This window comes from Trichoderma atroviride, chromosome 3 (genome assembly GCF_020647795.1).
Source record: "Trichoderma atroviride chromosome 3, complete sequence".
Classification (NCBI taxonomy): domain Eukaryota; kingdom Fungi; phylum Ascomycota; class Sordariomycetes; order Hypocreales; family Hypocreaceae; genus Trichoderma; species Trichoderma atroviride.
This window is the reverse complement of record NC_089402.1, coordinates 3,350,144-3,377,054: the sequence shown is the minus strand read 5'-3', so window position 1 is coordinate 3,377,054 and position 26,911 is coordinate 3,350,144. Positions and strand designations below refer to the sequence as shown.

Sequence of the window (26,911 nt, the reverse complement as noted above, 5' to 3'; positions counted from 1 at the left end):
CAGAAAGTCAGCCATCTCTAGCGTCTCCGCAATGGATCCTGATGATACAAACCTTTGAAAGAGCTCTATAACATTATCAAGCCTCGTTGATAGATGTTGAATATCTTGGATTATGCAGCTGAGGTTATGGACCGTCGACGCTTTTTGCCAATTCGGAATCTTTTGATGACGGGCCAATACGCCTTTATAAACAGATCGCCGTTTAGTAGGATTCGCGTATGGATACGACCATCATTTTTATGGGACGCCGTGCTATTTTAGCTGAAAAAGAGGTGCATCCGAGGCAAATTGAGCGGGGATCCGTCAGGGCGAGCCGGCACAAGTGAGCTAGAGCAATGATTAGCAGTGCTGATATCACATTTCAGTAGAACGCGGGGTTCGTAGTGGCTTGCCGAATTCCATGTGAACAAGGACCCTTGGCAAATCGTATCCATCGTTTACTTTCCTGGTGATCAATGAGGTCGTCTAAGCTTGTTGGCTAAGCTTGCTAAATCAACTATTAGCTCCAATTGAGCCAATGTCGTGTCAATCAATCCATATTTCAACACCTACCCGGGGAAGAGCAATATCGAGGACATGGTATGATATGACCTGTCACTTTTCACACGCGACAACAGCAACCTCATGCGATGTTGCAATAGTTGCGGCCTAGTGTTTCTGACTGCCCTTTTATTATTATGATGGCTTCTCAAGTGGAAAAGATGCTACCTGGTAAACCCTCTGCTTTCGTGCTTGCCTGATATCGGTCTGCGTAAGGAGTACACGAAGCTGGGCAGGATGACCTAGCTCGTATGCCAAAAGATTCATATTGTAAAATAGACGGCAAGAAGGAAGTTAAAAAATAATAACAAAACAATAATAATAGTCAATGCTTTAATCTATGCGTGTTCCAAAAGAAAAAAAAAACCGCAGAATAGTGCGTGATGCCCTCAGGCAGAATCGCCAGAGTCCGTATCCGTCTAATTCGGCTCCCAATTGTTGCCTCCCATGGTATCATAATCGTGTACAGATGCCTAAAACAAAAGGGAAGACAAAAGAAAAGATGACAAAAAAAAAATAAAAAAATAAAAAAATAAACAAAAAAAGGCCCTCCAAAGTCGTTTTCCTCCAGAACTGTGACAACAAGAACAGTAAGAATGTGTAAGCAGGTCCCTGTCGCCAGTGATATATGCATCTTTAAACCAAACCAAACTCCATTATCAGGGTTCCATCTTAAAAAGTAGTCAGTGTCGTCCCGGTCCGGCCGTATTGTATAACTAATAAGTTATATCTTGCTTCGTGTGTTTCCCGTTCTTCCTCTCTTTCCTTGTTTCTCGCTTTCCGGTCGAGATTTTGAATCAAAGTTTGTCCATTAGCCTGCAGCTGGAGTTGCCGTTGGCTTAGACAATGGCGTGCCGATACTGTTGTTGCGCTTCTTTTCCTTCTTCGCCCACCGCAACCCGCAGGCGTTGCAGAGCGTCTTTGGCCCATTGGGTCCCTTTCGCCATTCTGGAGAGTCGAGAGTGCCTGAGATTGATATTAGTAGCTGCCTTGGGATATAATGCTGATGGAGGGGAATCCCATCTCCCAGCCGGGAACAGCAAATCATTGCCAAAAAGGGTGCTATACCGCAATCAGTGCAGACGTATTCTTCTGCCAGCTTCAGCTTCTTCTTCTTCTCTCCTGATCTATTCTCCCGATCCATGGGAATAGCAATTCCGGCATCGCCTTTGATGAGGGTAGGGCTGCGGTTACCGGTAGCCATCCGCTCTCCATTCTCTATGCCGGTCAACAACGCTATGGTATCCGCTGAGGACGCTTCGATCCGAGCCATTTTATCACGCAACGAGTCCTGGCGACTTTTTGACGTGGCATCCTCTAGGTTTTTCCTCGTTAAAGCGCCGTCATCGTTTTCTGACGATATCATCTCCTGGCCCATTCTGGGAAGTGGTGTCAACGACATGCCGGTCCCCTCGGATGGAGTGATGTCTGACCGCCCGTCTCGGCTCTGCGCCCACTGCCTTTGTGCCTCCTCCACTTCTGCCTCTTCTTCTCTCCGCAACTCAGCGATGCGGCGCCTCAGCCTCTCATTTTCTATCTTGTGTTCCAAAAACGAATCCAGAAGTGTGGCGTTCTTCGTGGGGTATAGTCGCGCCATCATAAAGACAGCCTGGCAAAAAGGCGACTGGTTGTTTGGATTTGGAGCAAACCTAGCAGCCGCAATGTGGGCATGGCCGACGGCCTCGAATATCGCATACGTGCCGTCCTTCTTCCTCATCCGATAGAACATGCGTAAAGAGTTGCCGGTTGCGATGGATTCATGGAGTTCGGAGACAAGCACGCCCTGGTCGTCGGGATGGATCAAGTCCTTTAAAAAAACGTCCTGGACCTCCTCGACGGTGTACCCCGCCAATGCCGTGATGCTGGGAGACGAGAACTTGATGCGTCCATTGGAATCGAGGAGCTGCAGCAGGTCGCTGAGCTCCTCGACCACCTTTGCCGGCCAGTTCTTGCGCTTGGTGAACTCGGTCAGCGAGTTGTTGCTGTTGTTGGGCTGGCTCGCTGCGTTTCCTGGAGTGAATGCGGCCGCTGGCAGAGGCCCCGCACCGGGCACGTCGTTGGCAACCGGATTGAACTGGTTCTCTGCGTTGAGGATGGCCTCTGGCGAGATCATGTCGCTGCCCATTCCGCCGCTGTCGCCGTCTAGCACAGACGCTGCCGAGCCCAAGCTCATGGACAAGTCGCCACCAAAACTCTCGATGATGTCGCTGTCGAGAAAAGCCATGCTGCCGTCGTCGGTGCTGAGCGCATCGGCCATGCTGGTTGAGACTGGGATGGCGTGGCTGTGGCCTCCCAGGAACGCGGGGAGGACATCGAAGTTGGCGAAGCTGAACAGGTCTTCGTGGAGTGGAGGCGGCCCGTGGGACATGGTCTCGGTATGTTTATACCACCAGTGGTTGGATTCTACGCATTAGCCTAGCGGGCAGCGGGCAGCTGGCAGCTATCGCTGCGTTCAGTGGCGTTCTCTGGGGGCGTTTCGCTTGGTAGGGCCGGGCGGGCGCTGTGGCAGCAGACGATGGCACTGGAGCTATCTGCTGTGCGGGTTGCTCGGGGGAAGAAGGGGGGGGGGGGGGGGAGAAGCTTCTGACGGGCTTTTGCGATGATGAAATCCAGCCGTTCGTGCAGCATCAAAAATGGAAAACAAAGACAGGCACCTTTTTTGCGATATTCCAGCTAGTCCAGGATTTTCGCTAGCAGGCGGCTGACTGATGGCGAGCAGAAACACCTCGCAAGCGCTGGCTGGCAGCCCGGAGAAATGACCCCGAGTGAAAAGCGGGCTTGATCTGGCCCTGATTGGAGCTGTTTCATGGCCTCAAAGGGCAACTGGTCTCCCTCGCGTCTCGAGAAGTCGCCAGCAGCAGGCCGTAGGGACGCAGTAATACTACCGGGATGTCGTCTTACGAGAGTGATGCTGCACCAGCTGATAATCCGCCAGGCAGTTTGCCGAATTAGGTATTACTTACAGGCACTTTTACTACGGTTTTTTTTCTTTTTTCTTTTTTACAAGTGCCATGGCAAGCGAGTCTCTTACTCCTGGGAAGGATTTGCCACCTGAGTCTCCGCTATTAAAAAGCAAAGAATTGTCCGCAGCAAGATAAAAACAAAAAAGGTGAACAAGAAAAAAGCACCTTGACGACATCAAAGCTACTACACGGAAGCCAAGGGTGCCAAAAGTAGGTAGTATTGCCCGCTATCAGCAAAAGCTGCGCGGGGTGGGCAAATGTGCAAAAAGCGACCGACTCTGAAGATTCCCAGCAATGACGCAACCCCCTCAAATCCTGCAGCCTCTAATGCTCTAGCGGCAGCAGCGGGAGGATGTGGCCAGAGACGCTAAAAAGCGGTCCTCCAGCTTTTGATTTTGATTGATTCATGCCGCCTGATGACGGAGGATTGTCGAGTGTATCATGTCTGGGATATACCACCTACTAGTAGTAGTGCCAAAAGGTACCTGGGACCTGGTACCTGCGGGCATGTCCAGCTTGGGCAATCGCTGAGACGCATCTGATCAGAGGTCCCTGGCGCGTAGCATCGCCAAACAGGTACATGTATTCGCCAAATAGCACGGCTACACTGCAATTATCAAAACCACAAGAGTGCTGTGACTGCCATGCTCAATCCATTTGCTCGGTGCGCACGCAGTTAGGCCTGCTGACCGGCGTTTCGTGCTCGGTTTGGTAGCGCAGCCAGCTTGCAGACCTCGGGCCAGCAGAGGGCACAATCCGATTCGACCACTTGGCGGGGTCGCGCGATGGGCAATGCAAGGGAAATCTTTTTCCTGATGCATCGCAGCTTGGGTCTCTGGGGCTGATCCGGAGAGCCAACCAGCAGCCGGTATTGCGTATCCAGGCTATACATGGACATATGCCCGTCATCTGAGCCAGATTGAGTTGGGCTGATCAGGACACGCAACAAAGAGCAAGAGCGAGGGGAGAGAAAGAAGACAAAAAAAAAGAAAAAAAAAAAGAAAAAGAAAAAGAAAAATAAGGAAACGAACCTTGTTTCCGCCACATCTGCCGTGCATCCAATTGTCCATCCGACGGGCTATCCGTGATGCCAGCATTTCGAGCGGTGGGACTCCATAATATGCAAGCCAGCGTCGTCAGTGGCTGAGCGACGTACTTGTAGCACCGCAAAAGACTCTGTAGACGAACCAGCCGTAGGTACATACTAGAGAGGGGTCGGGCTTTATCTTATCGCACCCGCCACGTGAGGACGCATCTATCCACCGTTTCACTCAACGCGTGACCGCTGCCTGGAGCGCGTTTCGCAGTGAAGCCTCGAGAAACTGGCTGGCAGGCATCAGTGGCTGGATGCAACCATAGACTGAAACCAGTGCAAGGCGACAATACTGTAGCACCGCAAGGGAGATGCCACAGCGCTGACTCTCGCTTCTCATTCTGCCATTGGGTCGTTCAACAGTTGCCAGCATTTGTTGCAAGCAAAGTATTGAGCGCAGTTCCCGTGATCCAGCCTTAAACCATGTCGAGAATAGACAAGCTCTCCATCTCTGGCGTCCGGTCCTTCAGTCCAGCCGTGCGTGAGGCTATTCAGTTTAACACCCCCCCTCACCCTCATCGTTGGCTACAATGGATCCGGAAAGACGACCATTATCGAGTGTCTCAAGTATGCGACTACCGGCGAACAACCCCCAAACAGCAAAGTCGGGGGTGCCTTTATTCACGATCCAAAGGTAGGCTTTTCGACCAAGCTTCTGCCTGGCATGTGTCTGTGCTATTGTCTTGTGTGACAGCTGACAATGGGTTCTGTCTAGCTCGCTGGCGAAAAGGAAGTCCTGGCTCAGGTCAAGCTACAGTTTCGCTCTATCAACGACCGGCAACATGTGGCTACTCGGAGCATGCAGCTCACTGCCAAGAAGAACACCCGATCGCTAAAGACGCTTGACTGCTCGCTGGTGGTCGTGAACAATGGGGAGCGGACGACAACATCAACCAGAACAGCACAGCTTGACGAAATGATTCCCGAACGACTCGGCGTTTCTCGCGCTGTCCTCGATGCTGTCATATTCTGCCACCAAGATGAATCGCTTTGGCCATTAAGCGAGCCTTCAGCCTTGAAGAAGCGCTTCGACGAGATTTTCGAGGCCCAAAAATACACAAAGGCAATCGAGAACCTAAAGGTGCTTCGGAAAAAACAGGTGGAGCAGCTTTCGATGCTGCAGAACGACGAGGCCCACAACAAGGCCAACAAAGATAGAGGCGAACGGGCTGAGAAGCGTATGAGTGGGCTCCAAACTGAGATTGAATCGGCTCGCGACCAGTGCGAAGCTCTTACCGTCGAGATGCAGGAAACACAGGTTAGAATAAAACAGAAGCATGAACAGGCCAACAGCTTCCTCCAGATCGTGCAAAATCTCAGCAACAAGCGGGAGCAGCTTGAATACCGTCAAGATGCCATTAATGAGCTCAAACAGACAATTGATGAATTGCCTGAAACTGATGATGCACTGGAGCGCGCTCTATCCCAGTACGAGGAAAGTATGGGGCGCTACCAGGAAGAGGCTGAGCAGAATAAGGCACAGTACGCCGAGCTCCAACAAGAACTGACGAACCACCGCCAAAGTCAATCAGCAAAGTTGGCCGAACAGGGAAAACTACAGTCTGACAAGGAGAAATATGAACGACAGCTAAAAGCGCGAGTGCAGTTGGTCCAGGAGGCTGCGAGCCAATACAACTTTAGAGGGTTTGATGAAGACGTAAGCGATCAGCATATACAAGTTTTCCAAGACAAAATTCAAAAGCTCTTGACTGAAAAGAGGCGAGAATTGGAACGACTACAAAAGGAGAACGCCGCGGAGCTAGATAAGGCTACAGGTGTGATTACTGAGCTTGAGGGGCGCAAAGCGGCCAGGACTCAAGATCGCGTCTCTGCCAAACAGCGCATGGGGGCTATAGAAAAGCGTACAAGCGTCCTTCAGAATGAAGCTGGGAACATTGACGTTGATGAGGGAGCCAAGGCTATTCTTGACGGACAGCTTGATGAGCTGGAATCCAGATTCAAGCATGCTCAGCAAGAACTGGAAAAGTCCAACTGGGACCAACAGCTGACTGAAGCCAATGATAAGCAGTGGCAGCTGGACAACGAAAATGAGAAGCTTGGTCGCGAGCTCGTTGAGTGCACGCGACTGGCGTCGGAGCGCGCACAGCTAGAGCTGAGGAAGAAGGAGATGTCAGATCGGAAACGAAAACTTGACACTCTGATAGAGACGTGGAAGCCCAAGCTTAGTAACACCCTCGGAGACGACTGGGAGCCGCATACTCTGGAATCTCGATTCCAATCGATTCAAAGCCGCCAAAGCAAAGCCGTACAAGAGGCGCAAAAGCGTCGGGATCAGACGAGGCAGAAACAGCAAAAAGTAGAGTACAGGCTAAAAACTGCCAAAGAGACGCACGGTAAGAAGACGCAAGAGATGAATCAAATGAAGCAAAAAGTTGTTGCTGCGCTGCAAAACGTACGCGACAATGCGGTGGTAGAAGACTATGTGGACGAAGTTGCTGCTGTGGAACAACAGGTTGAAGAGCTCCGGACCGATCTCAGCCTTTTTGATGCCCTATTTGACTATTACAATAAGTGCAAGCGCATGTTGGATACCCAGAAGAAATGCAGGCTGTGCGATCGTCATTTTGACGATGGCCAAAGCGCAGCTCTTGACCGCCTGAGCAAGAAGATCGATAAGCACTTGGATCCAAAAGGCAAAGTCGATACTGAAAAGGACTTGAAAGAGGCTGTGGATAATCTGGAAGCGCTGCGTGCGGTGCGATCAGCATTTGATACGTATGAGCGGCTTTCAGCAGAGCTGCCCGCTCTCCAAGACGAATGGAAAACTGCTGAAAATGAATTCGAAACGCTAGAAAAAGAACTCGAAGATGAAGACGCTTTGGTTGCTGCAGCAGAGGAGAAGTTAAGAGACCTCGGAGATTTGTCTAAAACGGTTGCAAACATTTCCCAAACTGTTAGAGAAATCAAAGACGCTGAGACCCAGGTGGACCGCATCGTGTCCCAGCAATCGTCCGGCGGGGTGACTCGCAGCGTGGAAGAGATTCATGAGCTTCAGTCAAGCATATCCGAGCAGATCAGAACTCTGAAGAATAAAATTACCAAGCTCACAGCCGATAGGCAGCGGATGAAAGACCAAGTCAACTCACTTGAACTTGAGAAGAGTGAGCTGCGGAACAAGATTGGTCGCGCCGCAGGACAGCTTGAGAAGAAAAAGGACCTTCAGAACCAGATACAGTCACTCAAGGAAGACTACACCCACCAGCGCGAAGTGATCCAGAGGACCGACGAGGAATTGGAAAAATTGGAGCCCAGCATTACAGAGGCACGGTCAGCTCGCGATGAGACACTACGCCATGGTCGATCAAAAGAACAGGTCATTACTGACGAGCGAGATGCCATTACCAGTTCCATCGCCGAGATCAAGAAGATGGACAATGATATCCAAGACTATGTTGATCGCGGTGGCATGACCAACCTCTCATCTAACCAGCGTGCCCTCGCCTCTCTCGACACAGCTATCAGCACTACAGAGAAGGAGATCGCCGATCTTACAGTACGGACCAATAAACTCAAGCAGGACATTGATAGCGGAGATCGGAAAAGGAAGAATTTTAATGATAATCTGAATTATCGCAAACACTTGCGGACTCTCGACGTTCTGCGCAAAGACATTGAGGACCTCGAAGACCGAAATGCTCACGAAGACTACGAAAGGCTTGAGGCAGAGGCCCGTTCTCTGGAGAACACAGCCAACCGGCTGTTAGCAGAGCGTGGATCTGTCATGGGCACAATGAAGTCGAAGGATGAAGAGCTCGGCCGCCTCCTACAAGAGTGGGACATGGACTTCAAGGACGCCAAGCACAAGTACCGTGAATCCCATATCCGCGTGGAAACTACAAAGGCGGCGATCCAAGACCTGACCCAATGCGGCTCTGCTGTCGACAAGGCGGTGATGCAGTACCATTCCATGAAAATGGAAGACGTCAATCGCATCGCGAGCGAGCTATGGCAGACAACGTACCAGGGCACCGACATTGACACCATCCTTATCCGCTCAGACAACGAAACAGCCAACAATAAACGCAACTATAACTACCGCCTGTGCATGGTCAAACAGGACACCGAGATGGACATGCGGGGCCGCTGCTCGGCAGGCCAGAAAGTCCTTGCCAGCATCATCATCCGCCTGGCCCTGGCGGAGTCGTTTGGCGTCAACTGCGGGCTCATTGCGCTGGACGAGCCGACGACCAACCTGGACAGGGACAACATCAAGTCTCTGGCGGAGAGTCTGCACCGCATCATCAAGACGAGGCAGCAGCAGAGCAACTTTCAGCTCATTGTGATTACGCACGACGAGGAATTTTTAAGACATATGCGGTGCAGCGACTTTTGCGATAGCTTTTTCAGGGTGAAGAGGGATGAGAAGCAGAATAGTGTGATTTCAAGGGAGAGCATTACCAAGATCTTTTAGATGAAATAAAGGCCTTCTTCTTCTTATTATTATTATTATTAGTAGTATTATTTTGGTTATGGACTGGGGTAACATTTGCACATGAGAAGTTCTTCTTCTTATTATTATTATTAGTAGTATTATTTTGGTTATGGACTGGGGTAACATTTGCACATGACAAGTTTACGAATTAGAGCATCAAGGCACATGGGAGTTTAGTTAGTGAGGCGTCTTGTTTCCTGAAAGAGCTGCTTAGTAAAAGTATAGTCTGAACTGTCAGTCAAGAATGGTGATAAAAAAATAAAGTGCAAAATAAAGTCGAATTCTTAATCGTACCAATATCTTGAATCATGAAAAATAAGAAAGACACAAGAGGAAAGGAGAGAAGAAAAAAAAAGCACACGGGTATCAGATGCTCAATAACCCTGAATTCAGCACCAGTAACAACAGAAGAACCAACATGATAACCACCCAATCCCGATCCGTTCCAATGACCGCCCATATTTCCAAACCTCACTTCCCTCTAATAAGGAAGAAGAAGTGCCCAGCGCACAAGTAGTATGTATGTGCAAGTGTAAGAAAAAAGAGCGCTCTGCATCCCATATGAACCAATCCAAACTCCCGTAAATTTTACAAACTTTCTTGAACTGCCATTCTCTCCTCCCCTCTCTTTTCTCTTAAAAACGGAGGCATCGTCGGTTTTGGAACCAAAGGGCCAGTAATAATAATGATAATGGCAAATGATGTAGCATGTTACATCCGCCGCTATTAGGAAGAAGAGGCAGCCGTTCGCATATATGGCCAGAAATCAGATCCTCCTCCCCCCCCAGACGATTTAGAAAGAAAGAATCCGAATAAAAACAATGCTCCATCATCTTAACAAAGCCATAGCATTAGGTGAACTTTGCTCGTGTTTTCTTTTTTTTCCCTCAACTCATCCGCGGACTCTTTCTCCTAGCCTCGGACAAGGCCGTCAAGGGTAAATTCTCGCGACCTTCGCCAAGCAAATCATGCTTCCTCAGACTCGTTCGCGTAGAACGGTTGCTGCGCTTAAACAGCGGCATAGTGTGATCTGAGGCGACAGACATGAGGCTTGAGCCGGGTTCAAAGTTGATGGCGCTGGTAGTAAGATTTGACGATACGTTGGGGTTGACTTCGCGTAGCCTTGCGATCCTATCTGAGAGGCTATCGGCCGACGACGGTGTTGGTGAGCTCATCTTTTCGGAGGCATCCAAATCGGCAAAGACGATGGTATTCTTGCTGTCATCTGCCTCAGTGGAAGCTTCGTCGGGAGTTTCTTCACCAGTCTTTGAGAAAATGAGGTCGGGTGCTTCAGTGCGAGGCAGGCTTGTGGGAAACTGATATTGTGCTTTCTGAGGAGATTCCCCGGTTGGTCGATAATCCAGTAGCGCTGTTTTACCAACGTGTTCTCGCAGGCTCGCTAAAGGCTGGCAGATTTGCGATGTAAGAGGCTGAAGGCCGTCGCGCAGATCGCTAGTATCAAGCTCCATGCCCTCGCCGAGATTCTTGACGCGATCAAAGGTGGTTTTGAAGTGAGCAGAAATACTGCCAAATGACTGATCCACGGTATTAGACAGAGACTGGAAAGCTTGTACATGCGACTCATGATGAGTGCCGCTCTCAGACTTTGCACGAGCCACAAAGTCGTCCATGGCCTCCATCTGGACATCCAAGTCGTCAATCTGGGCCCCCACGACACGTACAGTCTCGGCATGTACTTGGTTGGCTGTGGTTCGGATAGCATTGCTGCGGTCTTCTGCCGCGTTCCAATCGTCCTTCAGCTTTGTCTTTAGCTGCTCACGCGACTTCTTGACCTCCTCCAGCAGCTCGCCTTCCTTTTCGTCCCAGGAATCCATGCCTTGGCCATACTGAGAAATGGCCCCTTCGAGAGATGCGTTGTAATCGGTCATATTCTTTTGGACCTGCGAAGTCCTTTCTGCGAATCGGTTCTCCTGCGCTTCAGCCTGAGTCGTAATCAAAGCTGAGATTTGCGTCAAGAGCTTTTGGCGTTCTTCAGCCGCCACTCGCCTCTCCTCTTCCAATGCCTCTTGCATGCGTGTAGAGATGTTTGCATTTTGCATCACAATGGTGTTCGTCGCGCTCTGCAGCTGTCGCCTCAAATTGTCGGATTCGAGGCGTTGGGTGGTGATATGCCGGACTAGTTCTTCGAAAATAGATTTGAAATCCTTGCCTAGAGAGCTGTATGAGGTGTGAAGTTGGCCATGAAAGTCGGCCATCTCATTCAGTACGTCTCCAGCAATCTTCTCCGCAGCGTGCGCGATGGCCTGAAGACTTTCGCTAACCCTCTCCTTGACATTGTCGCGAATCTCCTTGATTTCCTCCAGCACCTCGTCCATTTCGTCCTTGGATTTTTGCTTCTGCTCTAAAAGCTGCCTCTTGGATTCTGCAAAAGTATCGAAATTCTCATCCAAGAAAGCTTGTGTGGCTGAAACCTTTTGCAGTTCTTCGTCAACAAACACCTCCATCCTTTTTGATACGCCCAAAATTTGCTCTTGCTGCTCTTTTTGGAACATGCGGATGCGTCTTTCCACCATGGACGTAATCTCGGCAACCTGGGACTGAGATGAGCTCCAAGCCGTTCGATTTAGCAAGTGTAATTCTGATTTGCGCTTATTCTTTGCGTGAAGACCATTGACATCTTTGACTGTCTTTTGTAGCTTGTCAATCAGAGCACTACCAATCTCAGTCAGCCTCTCTTCCGTCTCTTCGTGAGCCTTGCGAAGCTCAGTCTCCTCTGCCAATGTCTTCCGAGTCGCTGCGAGGATGATGTCGGTTTGATCTAGAACACCCTGTGTATTTTCCAATTGCGCCTTAGTCGCCTCATTGTCCTTCTTCATGCCCATAAATGAGATGTTGAGGGAAAAGAGCTCTTGAACCTTGTTTCGTAGGTTTGTTTCGAGGGTTTCCAATCGCGCACTTTGTTCCTCCAACACAATTCGCCTTGATTCGCTTTGCGCCGTCATCTCTTCGTACATGTCGTTTGAAAGGTATACGCCGTTGCGCTGTCTCGTTGAAATCAACTCGCTCTTCAGTTTCTCAATCTCCACGGTGAAATCTCTGAGAAGCATTTTCTTTGTAATCATATGCAGCTGAGGCTTGTTGCGGATATTCTTGGCGCGAAACGCATATTCGAGTGTAGAAATCGTTTCTTCGAGGTTGCTTTTTGAAGGAGAAATGGTGGCAATAATGCACGTCTTTGTTCGACCACCAAGCGAATCTTGCAGCAGGCGAGTCAACTTGGACTCTCGGTAGGGAATATGGGAGCTACGATCCACCAAAGCGTTGATGACTCGTCCAAGAGTGAGCAGCGACTTGTTGATCAAGCCGGCCTCCACTGCTCGCTTGTTCTCTGCGCCTGATCTCTGGATGTTTTCACTGCCGGCTAGATCCACCAGATTCAGCTTCCCTGCGCTGACAAGCTCCTCTGCGCCCTGGTCGTTTGTTTTCTTGACATATGCGGTAATGGTAAAGATGGTGTGGCCTCGAGAACTCAGATCGTTGCACTTGGTCGCCGCTACCTGACGTTTCAGGCTGCCCTCCTGGAGCACCTTGATTCCCTCAGCCGCGTTCTTGATGTGTTTTTCCTCCATGCCTTGGACGAGTGTAGTCGCATGGCCTTTTCTCGAGGCGTCATCGTAGATTTTTAGCTTTGCGCCCTCGTCGGTGGAGAGCAAGTCTCGGAGCTCTTCGTTGTATAGCTCGATGAATGAGCATTTGACGCAGCTGTCGGTCCCATCGACCTCGAGTTTGTTGAAGAGCTGTTGTAGCACGCGAGGAATAATACCGGCTTCATCAGAGAGCATGCCCAGTGTATCTGACATGTCTCCTGACATTGTGTATGTCTTGCCTGTTCCTGTCTGTCCGTAGGCAAATATCGTACAATTATAACCGGCAAGCATCTAGCCATCCCTGTTAGCACATTCTGAATGCGAAGAAGACGCCCCGGCCCGCAACAATCATGGAAAAGCACAGAGTAAAAACCCACCTCTTCTAAAATAGGCTTCACTGTATCGTCAAACACCATGGCCTGGTCCGCCGCCGGCGAAAACACGCGATCGAAGCTATACGACTTGTTGCTCAGCGCGTTGGCCCCCATCGAGAGCTCAATCATCTGGCCCTTGACGCCGTCCGAGTTGACGACGACGGCGCTGTTCTCCTTGACTTCCCGCTGGCTGCGGCCGCGACACCGCACCACGACGTTGATGTTGCTTTCATCTCCTCCCCCCACCACCACGTCGGCCTCAAAGTCGCGCTCCTTGCGCTTTGTCCCGGCCGCTGCCGACATGGCCGACTCGGCGGGGGATATGGCGCTCGACCGATCGCCTCGTGCCCCCCGCGGCGAAATGTCGATGTGTTGAGATGGCCGAGGATCGCACGCTGCTGCCGTGACGCGTGCCGGTTCTGGCAGCGGATGATCGTGGATTCGATGAGCTCATTGCAGTTCGGTTGAGCTCCCGGTCGGAGCGTGCTCGAAGGTGAGCCATTCTGACAGCAGTATGACCACCACCGCCGATAAAGGCAGTCGTTTCAATTTTTTTCCGTTAAGGTATGTGGGTGTATGTATGGCTGAGTGCTGTTGTTGTTGATATTTCCTTAGGCGGGGATTAAGCTGTGGAGATTAGGCGGCAGATTGTACCGGGGTACCTCTCTAGTGCAGTCGGCCAGTGCGTAAATAGAGCCTGTCCGCTCACCCCGAAAAGACACAGCCGCTAGGTACAGGAGACTATTATGAAGAAAGCAATATGAAGGAAACAGGCATTTGTTGCGGCACAGGTTTAATTCTCTTGGTGGGGAAGGGCCTTGGAAAGAATCTGTGCGGAATATGCAGGCATGTGCCGGGATTCAAAAGTATGGGCTGGTAGTGTAAATACAGGGGCAGTATGAGCTACACAGTCGCACACCCACAGTCGCCACTGTCGTAAAGTACTCGGTACTAACGTAGCGCAGTGAGCGGAGTTGGTTGCAAAGAGCCGTCACCACAGCAACCCTTCACATCTTTTGATTACATAACACCAAGCTGTGAGCCGATCTACTGTGACACGCAATTTGAATCTCACAATGGCCAAGACATGCATCGTCAAGTGTCTCATTTCTTTTTATTGACATCATTATATAGTGGTGTTGGTCTTAGCCTATATGCAAAATCTACAGCAAAACAGCAATATAGCCAAGAGAAGAGGCATGTTGAAAAGGACATCTATTGTCGTGAAGCGCCAAAAGTCTTCTTCCATTCATCTTCCCATTTTCCAAAAGTATCATCAACGCCGTAATCCAATGTGAGATAGAAAAAAAAAAACGAGGCATTAAAAAAAATTGGTATCGAAAAGCGGACATGTATGCTTTTGTTGTTTTCATTTTTCCTCAGTAGCGCCCACAGCCTTCTCGGCATCGGGCTGCTTCTGCTTCATTTCTTGCTTAAGCGATGCAAGACCCGTCTTGTGCTCAGTGTGTTGCTTGCTGAGCGTCTTCTGCTTGATAAAGAAGCTAATGAGGAGGCCAAGAAAGATGAAACAGGTGTAGGCGATGAACATTTTCTGCATGGAGTTCCAGTAGGCGGTTTTGGCAACGTCTCGCTGGTGACCCTTCAGGCCGGCGACTAAAAACACACTCGACGCGGCCTCGGCACCGGAAAGCTTGCTGGCCAGCTCGGGCCCAAGCTCGCGAATCAGATATGCCTGCTGCTTTTGCATCTCGTTGTCGAAGATGACACCGCCAATGACGACAGAGGTGGACGTTCCAAGCTGACGCAGAAATTGGAAGCTGGCAGTAGCGGCTCCAATATCGCGCGGCTCAACGTTGGTCTGAAGGGCAATGAGAGGAGACTGGAAGATGGGGCCAGCACCAATACCGGCAATGATCTGGAAGATGATGATCTTGGCCCAGTTTGCATTGGCACCCAAATCAATAAGGAGACCAAAACCAAGGGTCATGAAGCTGAGTCCAAATATGATGGGGATCTTGTAGTTGCCCGTCTTCTTGATGAAGATGCCCGTTGCGGCCGACAAGACGGATAGAGACAAGGCGTATGGCAGGAGATAGACACCAGAGAGAAGAGACGAAGCGCCCAGAACAGCCTGGTAGTACAAGGGAAGCCAGTAGCTGCCGGAGATGAATGTCATGGCATGCAAGATAGAGACGCCGTAAGCGGCAATGCTGGTCCTATCACGGAAAAGCCGAGCGGGCATAACGGGATACTTGGCGAAACGGGCCTCATAAATGCCAAAGAGGACGATTGTTACGACGCCAAAGATGAGTAGGCAAATGACGGCAGCGGAGTCCCAGGGGAACTGAACACCGCCAAACTCGAGTCCAAAGAGCAGCATGAGTGTACCGCCAATGATGAGAAGATTACCAAGCCAATCAATGGCTGCCAGTCCCTGCTTGATGGGCGTGCGAGGGTTGTGCAACTTGAGAACGAAGATGAGGATGATGAGTCCAACGCCGCTCAAAGGCAGATTGATATAAAAGCACCAGCGCCAAGAGACCTTGCTGGTAAAGACACCACCGAGAATAGGTCCGATGGATGAAGCAAGGGCCCAAATCATGCCAAAGATGCCAAAGTACATGCCGCGCTTGCGCATGGAGAAGAGATCGGAGACGCAGATGTTGGGCAGGACGATGGCGCCGCCACCGCCAACACCCTGAATGGCACGGCCAGCAATCAGCATGCCCATGCTGTTGCTCAGGGCGCATACCAGCGACCCAATCCAGAAGATGGAAACGGCAGCGATGAGGGTGGGCTTGCGGCCGAAGATGTCGGAAATCTTGCCCCATGTCGGAACGAACGTGGCGTTGCCAAGCATGTAAGCGCTTCCGATCCAGACGTAGCCGGCGCTGGAGTTGAAGTGGTTGGAGATGGTCGGGATGGCGGTGGTGATGATGGTGATGTCCAGAGCGGCCAGGAACAGCGCCAGGCACAGGGCGAAGATGACGAGGGCGGTCTCGACCTTTGTCCGTCCAGCCTCGGGCTCATCTGCTGGCGGCTGCTGCGTGGGAGGTCCCTCGACAGCGGGAGTCGTTGTTGATGCCGACGCCGATGCCTCATCCTCCTTTTCGACTGACGAGATGCCAATTTCCTTGTCTCCCAATCCTCTGCTGGTATCAACACCAACACCAGCTTCGACACCCTTGAGCTCGCCGTCGCTGCTGTGCGCAGCATCGACTGTGTCGTCTGAGCTGATTCGCCCGCTGGGCGTTGTGGCTTGATCAGCAGCCATAACGAGGCGTCGGCCGGCCGTGAAACAGCAGACGGGCTGGATTTGACTGAGACTTTTTAGTGGAGATTTCGCGTGGCGACACCTCGTGGCAATCTATTTCGAGTTTTCTTCTTATCCCGCCTTGCCCGTCTCCAGCTCAAAGCTTTGCAGAGCCGCGTTTTCGTCGCCTTTGATAGGGAGACAGAACAGAACCGACTGGACAGGTGAAAAGGGATGGAATGAAGGAGAATGGACTATTCAGGGACTGTCCAGGAGAGGGGATGCCACTGATTATATAGAAAGGTAGCCGTCAACGGGAGCCACAGATCGCCCTCATTCCCAGCAGAATAGGGAACAAGAATGAAACCTCGAAATGCATCTGCGCCTGGCACTGAGAAAAGCCGAAAAGATATAGCAAAAAGCCATCGGCGGCCCACTAAAAGGACCAGATTGTTTGCACGTTCGTATGTACGAAGGTGGGCTGCTTGGAGCTTCGGCGTGGGCTTGGCCCGATTCCCGGAAGCCGGCACGGCACAAGTGCAGCTTGGCTGGAGGCAAACTGCACGATGCGGATCCAGGGCCTGGTTCTTGGCCATCTTGGGCGCCGTGTCGAGATCGAGGGCGTGATGCGAGCTTAGAGCCCGTTTATCGCCGTCAGCCTGGCTCTGTTGGCTGCCGTTGGTCTCGTATCTCGTAGACCACGCATGCTCCCCGCGAGTGACTGGCCCCCCGTATCTCACCGCACATCACTTGTACCAGTAATAAACGCCTTCCGCCTTGGAGTTTGCACCACTTCTCCCCGACTGGATATTGGAACCTTTTTCGCCTGCAAGGCTCCATAAGCGGGGGCGTGCCATCTCATACCGGGCCTGCAGGGCATCGGCCGAGAGCGGGTGCCAGCGCTGGGCTGACGGGATAGGCCAGTGCCAGCAGCTCTTGGGAATGGCTGGCGCTGGCCTCAGAAGCTATTGGGCGCCCGTAGCATGTCCCCTTTGACATTAGCCGATGCCAGGATTGCCTCTTTGCTTCTAGCTGGAGTGCCAGGCCCCGGTGTTTGCGCAAGCCCGAGCAGCGACGCGAGTGACGATAAGTCAAGCCTCGCGACGGCTTATTCGATCAGATGCTCGGTGCTAAGAATGGAGCTGTGTGTCATGATTTGAGTCGGAGGATGTTGATTCATGAACAGCGAAGATGAAGGGGAAACAAGGGGAACGAGCCCACATCAGCATCGATCCTTTACATCAGATGATTTGTGGTAGGTTGCACGAGGCTTCAATGGTGGCAGCATTGAATACGAACATGGGAGTGTTACCGCCTGTATCGACCGAATGGCACTCACTCCAGCAGGCGGCCCCTTTACGCCTGTGAATCCACTAGAAGAAAAAAAAATCTGCCCCGCGCGGCACTTGGTGTAGTGCATGACTGATATTGGGCGGCCTACAGTTTGCTATTACAAGTCACAGACCAAAGCACTTTAGTCTTGTGTTTTCACATTGCACGGGCTATGTATTGAGTGAATGGTTTCAGATGTTGCTAATTATGATATGGAACTGCACCGGAAGTGACTTGAGGCTGAAGGGCGCATGAGGCGCAACGGCCAATCACCACCCGCCATAACCCTTTATTCCACCAACTCACCGACACTGCTGGCGACTTGTAGAATTCACTCTCCTCTACGCGCAACTGTAAATACGCGAATACGGCGTATATCCCTATTTCCCTGTCCGGTTTCCCCATCTGGCCGTTCCAGTTTTTTAGTCTTTTTCAAGCTTCTTTGGCCACGACCGTCTAAGCCAAGGAGCTCCACCAGGATTTACCCACCTAGGCAAGTATACCGCTTGACGCTGGCCGAGTCTTGGGATACCTGAGCAGCGAAAAAGGCGAGCTGACCAAGAAGCAGTAGACATTCGGGAAAGAGAGAAGCTGAATAACCCCTGGAAGACTCCTATTCGCTCGGTGCCGTCACTACGTACAGTCAGAGAATTTAGAGACGCCAAGCAGCAATGGAAAGGTGCCTAGCAAGCATCATAACGGTAAATTTCAAGTAATCGCAGCATCAAAACGATTCATCTAACCAAAGTGTACGCATAAAGAGACACGGCCCTCGTTTCTATATTGGCCCTCGAAATGGCACCCGACATTTATCCTCCACTCCTCCAATCTGCGCTCAAGTGAAGACCTCACCGGCAGCCAAGAAGACTAGATCAGATCCTAGTCACTTCGATGAACAACACAAACAGATTGAGGCATTGCTCCGCAAGATCGCACACCAGATAGCATCAATGATTAACCAAACGGCCAGCTATCGAATGCATAGAGCTCTGTTGAATGCTACATCAGGATTACAGTTTTGCGGCGACATTACTACAGAGCAATCCCCAAGTGATGCTTATGCTGCGGCTGTAGAGGCCTCTTCAAAGCCTTTTGCAGACGACCAGCATATAGTAATCTTTGTAGACGGCTCTTTGATCTGGAAACCCAATGACAAGTCGGGCTCGATTGCTCATCTCGGCGCCGCTGTTGTCTATAAAACACCTCAAGGCAGCCAAGACTGGCAAGTGAGGAGATACTTTGCCCTATCCAAGGAGCGAAACGCAGAAATCGCCGAAATATTTGCCATTGCGCAAGGTACAGCAGTCGCTATAGAGCTTATCATGCATCTGAGGAATCAAAATGGTAGTGGCGCCGAAAAAAATGGTTGCCAACCCCAGGGTGACAATCTACTCAGACTGCCGAGGTGCTTTGGAGCAGGTAAAAAGTTTCTGGGAGAAGAAACCTGTCGGCAAGACCCGGGTGTGCAGCGATCCCAATATCTGTAAACTCATTATGAGATCCCAATGCCTTCAACAGATGGGAGTTCATCTCGAGCTATGCTGGGTCCCTGGTCATTCAGGGGTTGAGGGCAACGATATTGCTGATAAAGGAGCTTATATGGCTGCGAAAAGCCAAGGCATTACCGTTCCTCTTGATGAGGGATCACGGTGGATTGAACTAGAAGTCCCTAGCGATGAATGAACAGCCAGCCATTATCACCCATAAAATAATAGGAGGAGAAGCAAACTACAAAAAAAAAGGGGAGGGGGGAGAGACACAAGCTAGCAGAAGACTTGGATACACCTTCAGACGTCATTCAACCACTGAAATCTAGCATAAACCAGGATATTCCGAGGAGCGAGCTATGATAGCACCGCCAAACGTTTTACAATCTGGCAATTGGGGCTTCTGAATACGGCCTAGATATGCAGAAGAATTTGCATCACAAACTTTGATTCGCGGATCGGTCATTAACCAAGGCCGAAGTGCCGATCTTACATTGGAAAGGCATCTTTGCTATACGAAGGGAAATGAAAAAGAAAAAAAAAAAAAAAAAAACTTCACGATACACTGCTCGGAGCTCCGAGATGCGATAGCCGATATATCAGGCAGCTATGCTTTGGCAAGGATTGGAGCTGATGTCGTGTTCTTTTGATGGATCTGTTTTCGTAAAGGATCGTTGAAACAGTGTAAATATAGACAGGGTGCGTTGAGTCAAGAGCTATGGAACTAGGCTCTGGCTCCATTCGGAGATTCAGATCTAATCTCCGTCTTTCTTTTATTGCTTTGCGCATCACATGAATAAAGAAAAGTGCAACAGGAATAAACTAAACTGTACCAACGTCCTGCTGTATTCGAGTACTATAGTAAGAAGTTCAAGATTACAGGTAAAATGAGCTTCCACAACTTTGAACAAAGCCAGAGCGTGCATTGAAGAGCTTATCCAGTTTGAAATGTGCAGCAGGTATATGAAGTAGACAACATCTCCTCGATGACAACATAGTCAATCCCGGTCACTCTCAGGGATCCGGACGCGGGCAATACAGCACTTTGAGTGGATCAAACTTTAATATTATCAATGCCCCATTCCATCATGCTTCGTATGGCTTCATCCTGATCCTTCACAGGCTCATACCCCAATCTCTCCTTTGCCTTTGAAATGTCCCAGCAACACCCCCGATCAAGATAATCAATTTCCTGACGCCGCATACTCGGCCTCTTATAATTCAGCGTCAAGATCATATACGCCCATTCCGTGCATGAAGCAATGCTTTGAACCATATACAACGGCATAATCTTCACCTCCTCCGGCTTCACCGGCGCTCCAGCAGCAGCGTAGCAGCGCCGCATAAAGTCAAAGAAGGGCTGTGGCTTTCCATCACTTATAAAGTATCCCTGGCCATCAGGCTGAGCATCTCCCCTGGGAGCAGAATCAACACGCAACAGCGCCTTGGCCGCCAATACATGCGCTTCTGCAGCTTTGTGGACACTGCAAAACTCAAACACTTTCGAATCAGAACCAACCTGCATCCTTTGCTCGCCTCTCTGGATACTCCCCAACAGCCGCGGCAGTAAGTTATTATAATCGTATTCTCCGTAAACAACAGGAATTCGCAACGTTGCCGTCCGCAAGCCAGGACCATTCGCAGCAATAACCATTGCATCAGCTATGCCCTTCGTTTTGCCATACGCATTACTATAATTCTGTGCCGTATACAGCTGCCCCCGTTCCTCATCAATTGGTTCCTGAGTCAGCACAAGAGCCGAATCAGACGAAGTGTAAACAAACACCCGCGTCTCGGAACTAGCAGCCGCCACGTTCAACAAGTTTCTCGTTCCCTCAATGTTGGTGCGTTCCAGCGCTTCTGCCGATGCTGTTGGCGACGGAGAGACGGTGTGAATGACAACCTGTGGCCTAATCGTGCCAAAGAGCGCGGCGAGATGAGTTTCATCCGTGATATCAACGGTCTTGTAAGTAACGCGGCTGTCTTGATCCGGGTGGCTGTCCGGCGTCCTGCTTGCCACGTATATGTCGCAGTCTGGTTCCAGCAGAAGAGCGCGAACGACATGCGATCCCACAAAGCCTCCTCCGCCAACGACGAGCACAGACTGGATTTGAGGCTCTGTTATGGTAGGCATGATGTGGAAATGGCAAACCGCCAATTTGGACCCGTCTCTGAAAGTTCAGTGATAGTCAATGGAAGCAAACGAGCTTGCGTGTCGGAAACGAGCTATTGATGGTATTAGATACAATGGCGGGGTCTCACCAGTAGGATTCGCGAGGATTGGTCCTAATTGCAACGGCTCCTCTTGATTGGAGTCGAAATGCATGTATGACGTTCAAAATCACACAGGCAGGTTTAGCGCGGGCAGTATCAAGCAATGCTTTTTCGTAAGCCAGTCAGCTTTTGCGCTTTGCACGAATTACCGGTCAAGATAAAAATTGATAAGAGGTCAGATAGAACAGTCAGAGCCACCGCTAAAAACCTAGCTTAATAAAAGTAGAAAACAAACCAATGTCGATTCAAGGAGCCACAGAATGGTTCCAAATATGTTTATGCATAGTAGTTATGTGATATGCCAGCCCAAAGCAGCCCAAAAGGGTACCCCAAGAGAAAAATAAGAAACTCTCAAAATTACAAAATGCCGCTCCCGTAGAAATATATGCAAAACTCCTTTCCCCCCGTATCAACTACCAAATCCCCCTCTCTTTCATACTTCAAAAAGCCTAATACTCAAAACACCGTCAATGTATTAACATAATCATTCTTCAAAACCTCAAACACCATCCCCGGAAATCCATACAGCGTAGTTGTAGAATCGCCATTCGCCTCTGGCCGTCTCGCTCCGCTCTCCTCCCACCCGCCGAGAAACTCGCAGCTGCTACCTGGGCTGTCTCCCCAGCCGCGGTTCAGGACCATACCCCCTTGTCGCGGCTGAGTCTTGTCTGTAGGATAGACACCTTCCCATTTCCTACTCATGAGATTCTCAATCGTCTTGAATTCCATCTCTGAGTTGACGGGGCCGCCATCGCTAGACAGGTCATCCAGATAGCTAATCTCCCATCGACATCGGCGGTGGCGGTTGAACTCGTATGAGCCGGGTATATTGCCATGGAGCACCAACTTTGTCGCGACTAGCCGATCAGGAGCATGAGTCTTGATTCCATTCCCAATTTCGTCTGGTACCTTTGTTTCGCCGGGTGGTAGGCTGGAGGGAGGGACAGGCGTAGACACGAGTATGTCAAAGCCAAAGTAGAAATAGTTGTAGAAACACTCTCCTGACGCATTGCTTCCTCCATCCTCCTCGACCGCGGCCTCATTCTCTGATTCGTCAGAGCCGGTATGCATCGATGACTGATCCGTGTCTGTTAATTCGTCTGGTCGCCCTAGATCCTTCATATTAGGGCGCCCATGTGTGTTGCTGGCAGCTCGCATCTTGTGAATGACCATTTTCTGATCATTCTTGCGGTATATCGCATTCGGCGGCCCGAGTTCCGCCACCAGATCCTGCGGCGTCGTCTCGCCGAGAATAATCCAAAATGAACTGGTTGTCCATTTCCTGAATAACTGTATCTTGCCTCCCCCGTGTAGTCGTATCAAAGACACTTCATCGGGGTAAACGTCTTTTCCTCGAGGTAGCATGGAAGTCAGCTTCACGCTAGGCAGCACCTCTGTCCAAAGCGTCGGCCGTACTTCTGCCCAGGAATTCCCACTGAAGATCGCCATGGAGGTCGCGATCTGGGATGACGAGGCAGAAAGTAATGAGACGACATCTTTATCTGCAGAGTACACTGAAGTTGGCACCGAGAAGTTGAAAGCCACCCCAGGATATGAAAGCACATATGTTCCGTTGCCCTGAGATCCCGCCGGAGGTATAAACTCGCCCGCGTATGTTGGCCCCAGCAGTCGATGGTATATGTGTCTGAAAGTAGGCCCGGCCGTTGACTCTCCAGGCACCTCAGGAGCAGTAGTAGCACCGGCTGGCCGTACCAGATCTCGGTCCTTAAAGGTGATGTGGCTCTTTGTAAAATCGATGACTTCAATCAGTCGAAGGCGCTGCTCAGGGCCGTCGAATCGCAATCTGATGCCGTTCTGCGGTAGCACGACGCATACTTGTTCGGTGACGGGCTGGTCTTTGGAGTAGAGGACTTCGAGTTTCGGGAACGCTTGCGGCTCGGCCTTGACCCGAGTCAAGACATCGTGGACGGACGCGCCGAGGACTAGCAGACGGAGATGGGTTAGGCATACACTGGGCTTTGAGTTCATACCATGTAGCTTCAAATCTACTCACCGAAGAACCCAAGCGCCCTGCCGGGATGAAGCTGCGCCGTGAAGAGCGCCATAGGGGGGCGAAATGAAAACGCGACAGACCCAGGGGTCGGCGGGGTTGCGAAAGCAGTGACACACTTGGGATACGGGATGTAGATGGCGTCTCGACGCTGGGATGGAGGCCGTTTGATTCCGATGTGGGCTTTTAAGGGCGATGATATTACAGAGGCGGTTCTTGAGAGAAGGGAAAGGGAGGATTCACAATCATATAATTGGTGACAGTAAAAGGTAGGAATGTCGCTTACTGGTGAGGCAGCGTCACGAGCTTAAAGTTGGCGCAGGGACCAGCAGGCGTGTGATTGCCCATGACGGCATGACGTGGGGCGCCTGGTCCTGGGGAAGGATTAGATAAGCAGCTGGAAGGCTTCCATTTCCCTGACAGGAGTCAACTTGTAAAGCTTAGGTGTATTGTTTAGTTTACACTCATATATAGTACATTTATTATTCCGTAGGCCCGTCTTCATTACATTCATCAAGCTCGTACATTTTGTCGAGCAAGTAAAGCAGGCCGTTCATCATCCACCAGTCTTTTTTACCAAGGCTCCACACTCTTCGGCTTCTGCATGCGAACAACCTTGTCGCAGTTCAACAAGCACAGAGGATCGTAGGCCTTTTTGATCTGCATCTCTCTGTTAACTAGATTCCTAAAAATACAGTAAAATAAATCACGAAAAAAAAAAAAAACTTACCTGGCGCATCGCATCCACCGTCGTCTCACCAAGTTCATGAGGGAGATAGTCTCGCTTGACTAGGCCAACACCGTGTTCACCCTATTTTTTGTGTTAAACAATCAGTATCAAAGCAAGTCAGGATAAAAGGGAGGACAAGTCGTCGACTTACCGAAACGGTGCCCTCAGCCGCAATCGCTCTCTTGACCATCCGGTGAACAACTGCCTCTGCTTTCTTTCGCTGAGCCTCGTTATAAGCAAGAATAGCTATTTCATCCCCCGTAATTAGTAAGTCATTCTCATTCGTTCACACAGAAGCAACCCTTACTGTGAAAGTTTCCATCTCCAACATGCCCAACAATCGTTGCAAACAGCCCGCTCTTTCGAATGTCCTCCTTTGTCTCCTCAATCACATCAGGCAGCTTGCTCATCGGAACGGCTACATCGCCAGTCCACATTCTGTCGCCTTCCTTCTTCATGGACATGGCGCTCCATAGCGCTTCCTTTCGAGCACTCCACAGCTCTTCTCGCTCGCTGTCGGTTTTGGCAAAGTCAAATGTCTTGCTATTGCACTGCGAGGCGAGAGTCTTGACCTGGGCAATCTGCTCTTTGACGCTGTTGGGTGTGCCGGTAAACTTGAAGAACAACGTGGGGGCTTCGTTCCAGGTGCGCGAAGTCACCTGGGAATCGTTTATGCACTTCATTTGATTGTCGTCCAAAATTTCGACTGCCGCAATGGGGATGCCCTTTCCTACGACATCGCGCACACAGGTCGCTGCGTGGTGGATCGTGGGGAACGAGCAGACAGCAACGCTCTCAGATTGAGGCTTGACTGTCAGCTTGAGCGTGGCTTCCGTAACCAGACCAAGGGTGCCCTCAGATCCGATGAAGAGCTTGGTCAAGTCATAGCCAGCAGAGCTCTTGCGAGGGCGCTGCCTAGTCTTGATGATTGTGCCGTCCGCCAAGACAACCGTCAGGCTGAGAACCCACTCCCGCATCGTTCCATATCGGTAAGCATTCGTGCCGCTGCATCCAGTGCCAACCATGCCTCCAATCATGGCCCCTGGGCCGGGGTCGGGAGGGAAGAATAGGCCCTTTTCTGACAGTTGGTTATTCAGCTCCTCCCAGCCAACGGCAGGCTGAACAACCACGTCAAGGTCCTCCTCATGCAAAGACAGAACCTTGTCCATCCGGCCAAAGTCGATTGAAATGCCCTTCATCGTCGGCGTAAAATGTCCCTCCAGACTGGTTCCCCCCGCTATAAGCAGTGACAGGAATCTTCCTCTGGTGACAAACCTTCATGACTTCTGACACTTCCTCCGTCGAGCCGGGGTATACCACGCAGAACGGACGCTCCTCCGGGCCGGCAGGATGCGTCGACCACTCGGACGTACTATGTGCTTCCGTCTGCGTTTCATCGGTGCTCACATTGTCTTTGCCGACAATCTTGACAAAGTCTGCCCATGCCGCCTGCATATTCTCCAGCTTGATGTTATGCGACGGCGGCGTCGTCTTCGATAGCGGCAGCGTCGAGTCCGGCTCGGGTTCTCGTCGCCGGTATGTCCCCAGCCAGTAGGAAATACCAATGCTCGATAGGAAGACTGAAAAGGCACGCCAAAAACGTTAGCAAACAACCATCATGATAGTTCAAGATTTCAAGGCGCCTCACGAAAGGTAAGCATCCAGTTCCGCGAAGGATCCGTCATGTCCCTCCACTTCTCGTACTGCTCTCGCTGCTCCCTCTCTCTCCTCAACCGCGCGCCAATGCTGCCCATCACCTGGCCCTGGAACGTCCTCCCCAGCTTCTTTTCATTTCCCTCTGTGGGAGGCTTCGGCCTCTCTGGCTCAATCTCCGTTGCGTAGTGTCGCAGCGCCGCAACTGCTCTTGGCCGAGCGGCCGCGCCCTTGAAGCTCCGCAGAGCTGCTCCCCGGCGCAAGGGATGCGCTGCCGAGCCGCACTTGAGCATTTGGTCGTGCGGATCGAAGGCTGTCAATTGTGTAAAGGTAGATTGTGGCCGGCCGCAGCAGGCAATCGGGTATTGAAAACTGCAAAGGCGTGCCTGACTCGTTGTTGCATCGAACTTTTGCGATTGCGAATTGTGAAGCTTGAACTTTTGCGGTAGTGGGGGTGGGTCTGAGATTCAGTCAGAACATGTACCTACCTATTTATAGCTGCAGTTGCTTGAGCGTGCTAGCAAATGGGATAGCCGCGGTAATGGGGCAGGGCGGAAGACGAACGCCGTCGTCCATCACATACAATATATTAGCAAGTGGTGTTGCCGCAGTAATGTAGACTCAATTATTCTATGCCGATTGGCTGCTTCGGCAATGCAATCAACTACAATCAGGTTTCAACCGCTGGGTATTAATCTTCCGATGAAGGAAGAGGCCTGGTAAAGTCGATCGTTCTTTATTCAGTGGTAAATAGAATTGCTGTCAGCTTTGCAAACGTCTAGCCTTCGCTACCGCAACTCCGTCAGGAGCCATACCATTGCTTGTAATAATCTTGTATATATTATCCGTAATCTTACAAAGGCTCTATTTACCAACCATAGTATTATTATCTGCTCTAAAACCCCACGTTAAGTCAATCAAAGTCAGATACACGCATCCCAAGTTTTAATTTTAAGACGACCTGACTCATGATTTCGTGTCCTCTGACGTACCCTTGTCAGGTACACGTATCATAGATCTTGATAGATCTCAAGACAACGATTTGACTCATGCTTTCGTGTCCTCTGACGCCAGTCTTGCTGCCGCCAGTCTTGCTGCTGCTGCATACAACCAACGTTAAGGGAAAATATATCAAACGAAATAGATGCTCTACTTGAAGCTTTGGAACACTTTGGTCTC

At 50.7% G+C, this 26,911-nt stretch overlaps 9 protein-coding genes across 9 annotated transcripts; 2 read left to right on the top strand and 7 right to left on the bottom strand.

The window, feature by feature from the left end:
* Positions 1-657: 657 nt before the first annotated feature.
* Positions 658-3,099, bottom strand: TrAtP1_006374 (uncharacterized protein). Its single transcript, XM_014082978.2, has 2 exons — positions 1,609-3,099; positions 658-1,506 (listed from the first exon to the last, which is right to left on the bottom strand). Exons 1-2 carry the CDS (start codon positions 2,906-2,908, stop codon positions 1,352-1,354), a joined length of 1,455 nt encoding a protein of 484 aa, XP_013938453.1. The 5' UTR covers positions 2,909-3,099; the 3' UTR covers positions 658-1,351.
* A 1,080-nt stretch (positions 3,100-4,179) lies between these two features.
* Positions 4,180-4,401, bottom strand: TrAtP1_006373 (uncharacterized protein; the record flags this gene model as incomplete). The annotated part of the gene is made up of 1 exon (XM_066113098.1): positions 4,180-4,401. The coding sequence occupies one exon, from the start codon at positions 4,399-4,401 to the stop codon at positions 4,180-4,182; it is 222 nt and encodes a 73-aa protein (XP_065969184.1).
* Positions 4,402-5,395: 994 nt separating this feature from the next.
* On the top strand, positions 5,396-9,028 carry TrAtP1_006372 (uncharacterized protein; the record flags this gene model as incomplete). Its single annotated transcript, XM_014082977.2, has 1 exon — positions 5,396-9,028. The coding sequence occupies one exon, from the start codon at positions 5,396-5,398 to the stop codon at positions 9,026-9,028; it is 3,633 nt and encodes a 1,210-aa protein (XP_013938452.2).
* A 908-nt stretch (positions 9,029-9,936) lies between these two features.
* Positions 9,937-13,334, bottom strand: TrAtP1_006371 (uncharacterized protein; the record flags this gene model as incomplete). Its single annotated transcript, XM_014082976.2, has 2 exons — positions 9,937-12,948; positions 13,035-13,334. 2 exons carry the CDS (start codon positions 13,332-13,334, stop codon positions 9,937-9,939), a joined length of 3,312 nt encoding a protein of 1,103 aa, XP_013938451.1.
* Positions 13,335-14,125: 791 nt separating this feature from the next.
* TrAtP1_006370 (uncharacterized protein) lies at positions 14,126-16,703 on the bottom strand. The gene has a single exon (XM_014082975.2). The coding sequence runs from the start codon at positions 16,264-16,266 to the stop codon at positions 14,401-14,403; it is 1,866 nt and encodes a 621-aa protein (XP_013938450.2). The 5' UTR covers positions 16,267-16,703; the 3' UTR covers positions 14,126-14,400.
* Positions 16,704-17,707: 1,004 nt separating this feature from the next.
* Positions 17,708-19,592, top strand: TrAtP1_006369 (uncharacterized protein). The gene is made up of 3 exons (XM_066113097.1): positions 17,708-18,070; positions 18,149-18,278; positions 18,339-19,592. The coding sequence occupies exons 2-3, from the start codon at positions 18,249-18,251 to the stop codon at positions 19,062-19,064; spliced, it is 756 nt and encodes a 251-aa protein (XP_065969183.1). The 5' UTR covers positions 17,708-18,070; positions 18,149-18,248; the 3' UTR covers positions 19,065-19,592.
* A 310-nt stretch (positions 19,593-19,902) lies between these two features.
* On the bottom strand, positions 19,903-21,442 carry TrAtP1_006368 (uncharacterized protein). The gene has a single exon (XM_014083184.2). It carries the CDS (start codon positions 21,196-21,198, stop codon positions 20,119-20,121), a length of 1,080 nt encoding a protein of 359 aa, XP_013938659.1. The 5' UTR covers positions 21,199-21,442; the 3' UTR covers positions 19,903-20,118.
* A 70-nt stretch (positions 21,443-21,512) lies between these two features.
* TrAtP1_006367 (uncharacterized protein) lies at positions 21,513-23,644 on the bottom strand. Its single transcript, XM_014082971.2, has 2 exons — positions 23,353-23,644; positions 21,513-23,281 (listed from the first exon to the last, which is right to left on the bottom strand). Exons 1-2 carry the CDS (start codon positions 23,402-23,404, stop codon positions 21,795-21,797), a joined length of 1,539 nt encoding a protein of 512 aa, XP_013938446.1. The 5' UTR covers positions 23,405-23,644; the 3' UTR covers positions 21,513-21,794.
* A 123-nt stretch (positions 23,645-23,767) lies between these two features.
* On the bottom strand, positions 23,768-26,185 carry TrAtP1_006366 (uncharacterized protein). The gene is made up of 5 exons (XM_014083190.2): positions 25,728-26,185; positions 24,387-25,659; positions 24,231-24,325; positions 24,080-24,160; positions 23,768-24,009 (listed from the first exon to the last, which is right to left on the bottom strand). Exons 2-5 carry the CDS (start codon positions 25,276-25,278, stop codon positions 23,923-23,925), a joined length of 1,155 nt encoding a protein of 384 aa, XP_013938665.2. The 5' UTR covers positions 25,279-25,659; positions 25,728-26,185; the 3' UTR covers positions 23,768-23,922.
* Positions 26,186-26,911: the final 726 nt, after the last annotated feature.